Source organism: Mastigoproctus giganteus, chromosome 7 (genome assembly GCF_048544385.1).
Source record: "Mastigoproctus giganteus isolate SK-2022 chromosome 7, ASM4854438v1, whole genome shotgun sequence".
Taxonomy (NCBI): domain Eukaryota; kingdom Metazoa; phylum Arthropoda; class Arachnida; order Uropygi; family Thelyphonidae; genus Mastigoproctus; species Mastigoproctus giganteus.
In genome coordinates, this window is record NC_143581.1 from 198,450,136 (window position 1) to 198,461,908 (window position 11,773).

General features: G+C 39.2%; 1 protein-coding gene across 1 annotated transcript in view; it reads left to right on the forward strand.

Annotated features, from left to right (window-relative positions):
- The window catches only part of GC (gamma-glutamyl carboxylase), a 31,152-nt gene extending 23,724 nt beyond the window's left edge, over nt 1-7,428 (forward strand). The window contains exons 11-15 of the mRNA XM_090377346.1: nt 1,284-1,462; nt 2,183-2,310; nt 2,459-2,603; nt 2,985-3,120; nt 7,251-7,428. Coding sequence (XP_090233472.1) covers nt 1,284-1,462; nt 2,183-2,310; nt 2,459-2,603; nt 2,985-3,120; nt 7,251-7,338 — 676 coding nt within the window. The 3' untranslated portion in view covers nt 7,339-7,428. The remainder of the gene's footprint in view (nt 1-1,283; nt 1,463-2,182; nt 2,311-2,458; nt 2,604-2,984; nt 3,121-7,250) is intronic.
- Nucleotides 7,429-11,773: the final 4,345 nt, after the last annotated feature.

The window sequence follows — 11,773 nt, forward strand, 5'->3', positions numbered from 1 at the left end:
GAATTTACACTGAGTGATCACTGAATTATGACCACCTACCTAATACTTCGTGAGTCCTCCATTTTCCCCCAGTACAGCAGCTATCCGACGTAGCATTGATTCAACAAGATGTTGGAAACGTTCGGGAGGCCAACCACGCTGTGTGTGTGCGATGCGGTCAGCAATGTAGGTATGGAGGTGATTGGTGTATCCAGAGGCCTGATATGCCCTTCCACAGTGTCCCATAAGTGCTCTATGGGATTGATATCGGTAGAGTTCGGAGGCCAATCGATATGCTGGAAGTTAGAACTGTGTTCCTCAAACTATTCCTGCACAACAAGTGCCCGATGGCTCGGCACATTGTCACCTTGGAAGATTCCATCGCCATTCGGGAAAAAGTGTAACATAGCGGGGTGTACACAGTCAGCAAGCAGTTACGAAAGCGAAGACCATTGATACATAGTTTCACATGCACCATGGGTCCAAGTTTCTGCCAGTGAAACATGCCCCATACCATACAACCGCAATTTTGATACCATGCATGATGGATGAAGAGCCTCATGTTGTTGGCGCCAAATCCGTACACGACCATCCACGGTGTGGAGTAAATAACGTGACTCGTACGACCAGCACAACTTCTTCCAGTCTTCTAATGTCCAACTTGCATGCTCTTTGCACCAGGCTAGTCTTTTACGCCGATGAACCTTGGTTAGGAGAGGATGCCATAGGGTTCGTTTGCTGGTATAGCCCATACGTGCGACGCAAGGTCATGCCAGATATTGTTCCGGGTTGACCCATGTTGTATTGGGTAGTCAACTCTTCAATATATTCGCCTGTACGAGTCGTCGGACCCGGCGCTCACTTCTAACATCAACCTTTCGCTGACCTTTGCAGTTTTGCCGTCGGGTCATTGTTTGACCATTTTGACACCAGTCCTGGTACACTTTAACTAGGGCGGCTCTCGAACAACCCACCAGTTCAGCCGTTTGGGAAACAGACACCAGCTCGTCGATCACCCACAATCTGTCCTTTATCAAAGTCCGATAAATCCTTCCTTTTACCCATCACGCGTGTAATTTTACTACCTACTAAACCACTGACCCCTTATCTATGCTACGGAGGTCGACTAACTGCGCACTCTCGTACCTCACTTGGTCAACGGGTCGCATTCAGTTTTCATAGGGGTGGTCATAATTCAGTTATCACTCAGTGTATAGCTCTCTTTCTTTTAATAGCTGCCACAAAAATATTGCATAAAATTTATTTAAAAATGCCTTGAATATTTGTGTTTTATTAATTTTCAGAGTATATGATCCTACAGTGAATATTCTGGAAGCTAAATGGTCTCCATTTCAAGAGGTAACTTGGGTTCTACCGCTGCTCACGGAATTATCAGACTGGCGTTCTCGACTACTCTCAATGGAAAACTTGCTGTATGCAGACTCCAAATATGCAGATATTATCTTTCTGGCAGATTTTCCAGGTACTTGGAATAAGTCATAGAGTATTCACGCTGATTCTCGATGCCATTTCAATTAAAACCTTACTTGAAATTTTCAGATTTCTTTTAAAAACGACACAATACTTTTTAAATGTAGAAGTTCATCGTTATAAAATCGATAAAAATGGGCGTTCGAAGGACATCTACGCTGATATCTCATCCTCCCCACCCTCCCACACAAACAGCCACATGAGTCCTGTGAGAAAATACGAAAACGTTAACATTAACATATATTACTATTGTCGAAATATTTAAAGGAAGAAAGATTATTCATCTTTCCTAAAATGGTATCTCTAAGATCGCATACAATATTCAAGATAATAAAACCCTAATAATTACCATATATAGTGGGATAATCACCTCGTTATTCCTGCTGAAAAATTCCTGTATATCATTAACAGAACCCATGATCTGTTTGTGCAGCCTGTCTGCACTGCTCAGAGAACTTCGTGTAGGACTACACAATTACCCCTAAGTTTTTTCATTATCAACTACCTTGAGTTTGGCGCTACCCAGATGAAGTATCTTTCATTTATCAGTGTTAAACTTTAGTTACCATTTTTAAGCCCATCCCCTTAGTTTATTTTTAGTGTGGGGTGGGAGGTGGAAGATTGAGAGCATAAGTGTCATTAATTTTCGAAAGTCCCTCATATTTACGTGTTGACATTATATATTTGAAAAGCACATTTTTTATGAATTTAGGATTTACATTGGTAAACTTTGTGGAGGACGACTTTCAAAACACAACGCTGGAGGTTCTAAAGGGAAGTGTAGAAATTCAGTTGACGCAAGGGAGACTAATCTATTTAGAAGAAGGAGATAAGACCCAGGTAAGGAAATGGTGAACAGATTGCTGATAACGTAAAGTCTGAAGAATTATTTTCAGTTAGAAAAATTCTACGGGGATAAATGTCCTTCGCATTTTTCTGTTTGTAGTAATTATTTTTATCCCTCTTTCTTACTGTCTACTTCTCTTAGGTTCCCCCAGGAACATATCACAAGGTAACTCCACTTGGATATTCCCCCGCTTGCTATATGTACGTGTACATCAACACGACCCATGAAATAGAAGAAGATGGATGGAAGTTGGGGATTCATCTGAAATCCGATACCAATACTTCAGGTGAGTGAATACCCAGAAGAGTATTTAAGTAGAGTCACCCATCCTTCACTTTACATCACTTAGTCCTCATGGAAGAACTCAACTTCCATATAATAAATCCAACTCAAGTCCCACGTAATAAATCCAAGTTGTAGGTTGCCCATCGTTGGTAGACACTGAAACACAAAGAAAAAAAGGTGCAAACTCGTATAGAATACATACAGTTCACAGACATCATATATTTACCATCATAGCCTTAAGTGCCTGAGCGCTTACTTAAAAAAAATAAAAAACAACTAATGTGGAAAAAGGAACATGCGGTTTTTGAAATGTCATAGTTTATTTAGATAAGCCTTTTATAATTCAGAAAGAATATTTGGCTTTCAAAGTATCTTCTTTCAGATGATTCACCGGAAAAGGAGAAAAAGGATCCAGCATACTTTAAGTTGATAGAAGAGGAAAATTTAAAACTTAATTCAACATTCTTTAGTTCGTATGTGGAATCTGTCCTTCACACGTACAGAGTGTGGAAAAGATGGTAAGTATCTCTGTAGTATTGTTAAGAGAATGGCATTTGTGATAATGATGCAGGAATCCCCTGCCCTGCCAATTTATTAAAGACCCAGCATTCTGAACCCGGCGGCCATTGTTGACAAACGAAATGGCCCTTAATCATCCTGTACAGGCTTAGCCCAACTTGCATCTGCCTGTCTCCTTACTTTAAATAAATAATCTTTATTCCCACCACGGTAAATATCAATTCAGCTGAACAGCGACGTGAGCTGGATTATCTACCACTGATCACCATCCCTATCTAATTTACTCTTCTCCTCTTCCTTCAAGATATTTTTGTTCCTTGTACCCTTTGTCACATTGAGTTGTGCAGTAAATTTTCAAACAATGCTTGATAAGTCGAAATCTCCCACCAAAAGGCATTCGAAATGGCCCGTGGCATGCTAGTACACGTGGTATAACAGACCTACAAGCAGTTCAGGAGTCTGTTGACACAAATTACATTAGACTCGTCTTGCGAAGTTGACATCCAAGAGTAAATCTTTGTACGGCTATCAAAAAACGCAACCCGACACCTGTTCATCCCAGTCGAATGCATATCGAGCTTTATTTCCATTGTCTAATGGCTAAAGGTACATTGATAACGTTCTTTAATATTTTGATGAGGCAGTGCATACCAGCAGCTTACCACTAATATTAATTTATAACATCATTTTGAATTATTGTAATTTAAAATAATTTCTGTAACGATAATTTCGTTATGTGACAAACCATTTTGAGAAGAAGCATTGGCAAAATTCGTAAGAATCAGCTTATATAATATTAAATCGTATGTATACTGCTATAATATAATTGTAGTACAGAGGTGGAAAAAATAATGGATACACCTATGATAAGAGTAACAGGTATGCACTAATATGATTTTGGGGCACTCTTTGCTTTTAAAACAAGTTGGATTATACGTAGAATAGATTCAAATAAACTCTGAACTGTCTTAAGAGGAATTGGACCATCGTCAATGAAGGATGGTCCAATTCCTCTTAGCTCCATGAGTATTGAAGTTGGAGAATATCTGCTTCTCACCTTCCTCTCCAAATATGCCCACAGTGGCCCAATAACGATTAAGTCTGGTGATTGTGCAGGCCACGGGAGATGCTTAGCCTTAGTTTCGCGCTCCTCAAACCAGACTGGACACATCTCGAAACAAGCATCGTTTGTGGGAAACAATGTTTGACCATGGATGGACCTAATCATTCGACAATATCAAGGAATCAGTGGCAATAATTCGCCTTCATAGTGATGATAGGACCTAAAGGATACCAAAATATTGCTGCTCAGACCGTTGTTGATCCTCCTACATGTTTGATGGTTGGCTCAAGACAATCAGGTTGAAGCGTTTCGTTGGCATTTTGCAAACGTAAACTCTCCCTGATATTGGAAAGTGTTAATGATGATTCGTGTCCAGTTTTTGTGCTCCTTACACCACTGCATCCTCTTTCTATTATTACGATCAGTGATGATTGGCTCGGCAATAGTGGCTCTGCCATAAATTTCTGCTTTATGGAGTTCTCGCTGAAAGTGTTTTGCTATGAACTGAATTGCTGAGACTCACATGAAGTTCTGTACTTATTTTAGAGGCTGTAGTTTTATGTTTATGGACTCCAATCAAAAATACATCATACAGCCATTACAAAAACAATTACTTTCATATCAGGTGTTTCCATTATTTTGCCCACCACTTGTATATTACATATAATATACTTATACCATATGATATTATATTACAGATGTATACTGAGTGGCCACATTATTAGGTATATCTACCTAATAGCGATTTGGTTTCCCCCCTTCTCAGCTTTCAGAACAATCTGGATTCGTCAGTGCCGTAAGGGTGCTGGTCCAAATAGACTCAATTGCTTCCCATATTTATGGTAAATTCATGGTTATGAATTTCTATTCCAAAGAGCTCGTTCTACCTCATCTCACACGCACTCGATTAAATGGGGATATGGTGCCAGGGGAAGCCACCTGAGTAACCTGAATTTAATCTTATGTTTCTGGAACCAGATCTGTACAATTCTGGCCTTGGCCGTGGAGTGTTATCCTATTTGAAGAACCCATTCGCAGCTGGATACAGTGCAGCCATGAAAAGATGCGTCTGGTCGAAAACAATTTCCACAGGGAACCCAATGTGCACCACAGAAACGTTCCCTATACCATCTTCTATGAATGTGTTGAGGATTGTGATTTGAAGGGACGATTAATTGAAGAAACTCCTAATCTCCACTCTCTAACCCCTGGATGTGAACAACTGTTAGTTAATAAAAAATAAGATTTGTACGCACTTCGAAATTTTGCAGTCCTACTATTCAGAAGAAGTGTGATCTTGCTGCATTTGGGGGGGGGGGGGGGGGTATGAGCTGAATGGCAGTTAAAAAAGGCTTGAAAAGGTTATGCCGTGCTGCATTAGAACGGAATACTATTATGATAGGTAGGGTGGACGCAGGATGAGTAGTACCGTTCTGATTATAGGTGGGAGCCTACCCTGTAAACAAAAAAAAAAAAAAAATTAATATTATGTATAGGGTTACCTGTAATTGATTACATAAACCCGTATAAATTGCGTCTATAAATTGCGTGTGTTCTCTTGTCGATTTGCCTGTTTTGTTGGACGAAAAATCCCTAGTTTCTGGAGAAAAAATTTTGCTGTCTACTCCTGAGACTGAGACTGAGACAACTCAGCCACGGAGTAAAAAAAGCCCATTAAAGTACCTCGCGTCCTCGACGGGATTCGAATCCGGGCCTTTTCCATCCAATGTGGGGAGGACGGCAACGATACCACTGTGCAAACTCTACTCTGTGAACACTAAGGCTTCTAAGGAACCTTGCACTACATCCTCCAGATGGATCTTCCACTAACAAGTGATTCAGTTGTTGAGGATACCGCTGAAGCTCTTTGGGCAGGCTTGTATCGGAGGAATTCGGGCTCCAGTGGAGGGTTAGACCACCACCACAATGAACCTATTGGATGGCATTGCGGTTCCTTCCTCAATGAATGACCTGGGATGCGGTGGTATTATTGTAGTTCCAGGGACTGGATGTCGAGACTGATTGAGGTACGCCCCTTTATTGTTAATTGCTGTATCGTTGGGATTGTTCAAGTTTGAGGAAATGTTGACTTCTTCATTGTAACCATAATTCCTGGTTTAGATATCTACTTCCTGGATTAGACTTTTCCTCATTTTGAATTGTACTGACAAGTGTCAATTGGACCCTCAGAGATCATCACAATTCTATTATCAGCTACTTTCATAGAACCAATTGACCCTCTACAAGTGAATCTGAGATAATTGTACATCAACATTGTTAGTGGTAGAGCATTGTAAATAGATTGCGAGGTTGCAGGGAAAGCTGACTGGGACTGCATAGCACAATAAACAAAACAAAAGAAAAAACACCATTTAACCGCCACTACCAGCCTGCATTGCTTACACTTGGCAAGATACTTCAATGGACTCGCGCTCTTTTCTCCATTTTCTCGTTCTACCGGTGCAACACAACAGGAACCGGGATTCGGACGAGGCAACATTTTTCCAATCCTCCACTGTTGGTGTTCCTAACCCTCTGTAACCGTACCCTCTTGACTTTTGCTAACAGGAGATGAACCCAGTTCGGTCGTCGGCAACGATATCCCATCCGTGACAAGGTACGTGGAATTATGCATTCTGAAAATCCTCTTTGGTTACCACTGTCTTACTGGTTGGTTGCTTGATTTACCGCAGCCTTTCCGTTAACATGTACAAATCTCATGAGCTTTCTTAGTCTCGCATATATACATGGAACTATTTCTGACCACAGGATCGCTGTTAGGTGGTGGATGTTATTTGATTATTGGACCAACCTTGATACACCGAAGATACAGTTGTACGTAAAATGCAATCAGGGTTGCAGTTTCCGAGATATTCATACCGATGTGCCTGTTGCCGACTACCATGCCACATTCAAAGGCACTGAATCCTTTCTTTTTACCATTCGCACATTGAGTTCCTGCCTACCCGCTTTAAAAAAGGTAGGCGTACCTAATACAGTGGCCATTCAGTATATAATATAACTAAGCTATATACATTAATTGTCAATCTCACTTCTATTGTATAGTTTCGTCATGATAGCCAAAGCCCTGTGGTGCATAATTTCCAGGTCTGCTATGGAGGTCGAAAAGGAAACACCTTTCGAAATCAGCTAAGAATCTTACGTTGCCATCTGCAGCTATAAAACCGAGGAGGATGCATAAGTGGAAGAGATGACGTCACAGATTTTCAATGTAATGCAACGGGGTTCTTTGATTTAAAGCATTAACCAGTAGAACCTATTTAAATACGACCAGTATGCCTTGAGTTATTTTCATCTGTACATGTAGTCGATTTAGGTTTAATGTTTGTCAAATTATTATCGATATGTTATTTAATTTGTATGTGATTTGTACATATCGTTCAACTTTATGAGACTGGAACCCACCAGTCTCACAAACTTTGTGAGACTGGTGTATAATTTTCTTAGTAATACGTACATATAAATCTGAAGTAAACAAATGAAGTACAAAAACGTCTTTATTAATTTATTTGATCTTTCATGATTATACATAAGACGCAACTGAAAATAATTAAGATAAATCCACTACCTTGAGGTTAAATCCACTACCTTGAGGTTAAATCCACTACCTTGAGAAAATGATACTATCTCATCGATTATTAAACTAATTAACAATTACCATGGTACTTTCAAACAAGTTTTAGGTACTTCTTCATCAGAAGAGGCTTTTTCCTAGGACAAATAAACCTTTTGATGCTCTGCAATCGTCGACGAACAGTTATAGCACTTTACAGATGGCTCAACACGTTCCTGTATCAATGGAACTGTGGTTTTCTTTTGACTTTTAAGACTAAACCAGTACAAACTGTTCTTGTGTCTCATATTTTTGGAATTAAATGGATATGTCTCGCTGAATAGACATGTAACCCCCCATAACTCACATTGTCATAACTGAGTTGAGGGAAGGACAATAATTTAGATATAAATACACTAGATCCAAAAAGTTAAACAATAAATCAAATTTTATAAGGTACGTTCAGTATATAAAAGTCATAATATACACTGGTTAAGTATTTTGTAACATACACTCACTGGCCAAAAAAATTCGAAGCCTTTTGCCATTGGCGTCAACAGATAATTGAACGTAGGGTATGCAAATGTAAGTTCTCACACGATATGAGAACAAGATCCCTGGTATCAGACAAATATTGTACGCATTCCAGGGGCTTCTTAGTCGATTCGGTCATGGGGAAGACAAGTGATCTTTCCAATTGTTAGTAAGGTGTTATTGTAGGAGTACGTTTAGCAGGAGCCATAATTGAGAAAAGGAAATCACTGGCATGTCGAAAGCAACCATCTCAAATGTGCATCAGAATAGAAGGTCCAGTGAAGGTCCAGCAGTAAATGACTGAAAAATTCAATTTAGAAAAAGAAAGATCCATTTCCAACCAAACTATGCGTTGGGAGTTGAAGAATCAAGGATTTGGTAGTCGTGTGCCTATACAAAAGGCACTTCTTTCTATGAAAAATTGAAAGATTCGACTGAAGTGGTGCCGTCAACGCCAAAACTGGACTGTAGAACAATGGAAAAAAGATTATTTAGTAGTCTGAGGAGTCTCGATTTACACTTTTTGTACCAATGGTAGGGTGAAAGTGTGGCGTGAAACTCATGAAGCCATACTTCCAAACTGTTTTGTATCCACCACTCAAGAGGGTGGAGGTGGTATCGCGCTATGGAGTATGTTCTCTTGGGTGGGGTCTAGGTCCGCTCATACCGTTAGAAGGTCGTGTTACCTCCAATGAATATCTTTCTGTCGTATCGCACAAACTTCACATTGCTTCATTTCTACCGGGATTTCTATGAATTCTTTCAAGACGATAACGCAACTATGAACAGTGCAAAAATTGAATGGTTCAAGGAACATTGCCCAGATTTCCAACGTCTGCCCTGCCAGACTAATTCCCCAGATTTGGGAATTTTTGAGATATGTTGGAAAGGATTCAACTTTACAGTTGTCTATTGACCGAAATACAGCAGCGGACAAATGTCCTGATGGAAAAATGGTCAAATCTTGAGCTCGACTCTCTCAGGCATCTCGTGGAATCCATACGACGGCTTGTGCGGATTAATTCGAGCAAAAGGTGGCCCTACTGGATACAGAATAAAGGTTTATAATTTTTGGTCAGTGAGTTTAGTTCAATGAACTAACATGAGATTGTCACTTGTTAAAAATATCTAGCTGTTAGAAGATTTGTGGCTAGTCAACCTCAAGCAGATGTAACTCTAAACCTCAATACTGATCATGCGGTGTCCCCTGGTTTTGAAGACGGTCCCAGCAACTTGTGGAGAAATTTTTCAGGAAACAAATAAGTTTTTAAAATAACCTGTCAGATTAACTCGTTTCCCTTACAAGCAGCAAGTGATAACCATCAACTTTGATTAGAAATTATTTCTGCTAAGGGAAGGACTGTTTCTTAAGAAACTATTTATAAGATTCAAGGTCGGTTGCCTGTTTATGGCCCTCGTGGGTAGCACAGTTGGTAGAATCGCCGTTCTCCCCATACCGGGTGGAAAAGACTTGAGTTCGAATCCTGTCGATGACGGGAGGAATTTTTATGAGCCTTTTTCACAACGTGGCTGAGTTAGTTGGTCTCAGGCGAAGGTAGCATGGTCTTTTCTCCCGGAAACTCGGGGTTTTCGTCCAGCAAACAGAAAATCGACCTCAGAACACACGCAATTTACAGTCAATATATACGGAGCAACATGGTCTTAGTTACCGATGCTCCTAAAACCCAACAACACCAACAGCCTGTTTATGCGATGAAAAACCCCAGTTTCCATTATAAAAATGAGAAATGTAACCCTTTTAAGACCGAATTAACTCGGTCAACAGTACACACACAAAAAAGAAAAGAAAAAAAAACCCATAAAAGCTTCAATGGTCTAGACGAGACTCGACAAGCCATATATTGTAGTTCAGAAACTGCGCCGAGTTAATTTTGATACGAGACTTCATGACTGGTGAATATCTGAACGTGAATGAAATTTTTAAAAATCTATTGAGGGTGATTTACTTTCAAATTTTACTGCAGACACGAGAATTATCAGCATGGATTTTTAAATACCATTTGAAAATGAAATACGTTATTATTGTAGATCACCATTTAACCACCCGCTATTCGTGTCTGGTTCTCGCTGTCCAATTCTTAAAATAAGAGTCCACATTATGCTTTTTTTACAAACTTTCAGCATGTTTCCAAATATTCCTTCAGGGGGCAGAGAAATCGATAGACCACTGTCTTAAACTTAATCTGAGTAGCCATCTTTTACATCAGTGGCAAGGTGTGGTTTAAAAGTCAACGATGGTTGTGTATTTGTTCCTGCGTGCTTTGGGAACCGATATTTATCTAGCTAAAGACGAAAGGACTACAATTTTCCAGTTGAAGAAAGAAGTTGAGAGGAAAACGCGAATAGCTCCAATTCGTCAGACACTCCATGTAGCCAACATGATTCTGGACGATAGGACCACGCTGGGCGATTTCAGTTTAATAGGAATTGAAACTTCTCAAGAAAATCGCATTATTATTGACGTGGAGTGTAGACAGCCCCATTAATTTATGATTTTCAATCTTCTACAACGTGCAGAATGTTTTAAATATAGCGTTCCATTAAAAAATCACGCCTCATTATTTTTCATTTATATGATAATTTTAATTTTGCATTTTGATAATTTCCATTTTGAAACGCATAGCCACTGTAAGCAGAAATGAACTTTTGGTTGCAGACGCAGTTCGTTGTTCGTCTGCTGTGTGTTCCAAGTTGAAATAGTTCGAAGATTTCGTCTGATGTTGGTTTTGAACTCTTTATTCAGTTCAGTTTTTCTCGATGTAAATATCTTGATGTAAATTTAATTTATAAAAAAAATAAAAAGTTTTGTATCGAAACTTATTGAGTTTTCTACCTCCCCGATATAATTTCCAACATCATGCGATGTAGGATTTTATTAATGTTGCATTTATGTTTCAATCTGCAACGTCTTTCGGTTATAATGAAAGAAAATCGTGCCGAGGACAAAATCTAAAATTCAAATGATTTCAAGGGGTGTTTCCACGCTCAAGTGGATATTAAGGAACTCGTACATTGAACTATAAACTCAGAATTTACATCACATTTTTGGAATGGTTTACTTAATTTTGCGTGCATTTTCAGGAAGAAAAGTATGTTTACATCCCTTCATTTTCATATTCCTTCTGGCTTTATATATATAATTTATCTATTCGTTCCCTTAACCCCCTAATGTTCATCAATCTTTTATTTCCTTCGTGTACTCAAGCGTCAAGCTCTCGGAAGAGAGCTTTACGCTTCGGTATCGATAAAAAGCATCGATGGAAAAAAATTATTTATGATTGTAAATAAAGTGGACAGGTAATCAAAAGATTTCAACAATCCTTTACAAGCTTCCTTAACTTGAAATTCAAACTCAAGTTTTCTTGATACAGGTAAGGCATAAACTAGTGAACTTTTTATTGGAGTGTAATGAGAAATAGCTACAAAGAAATTAGCCTTAAGGGTGGGAGGGTGTCAACGT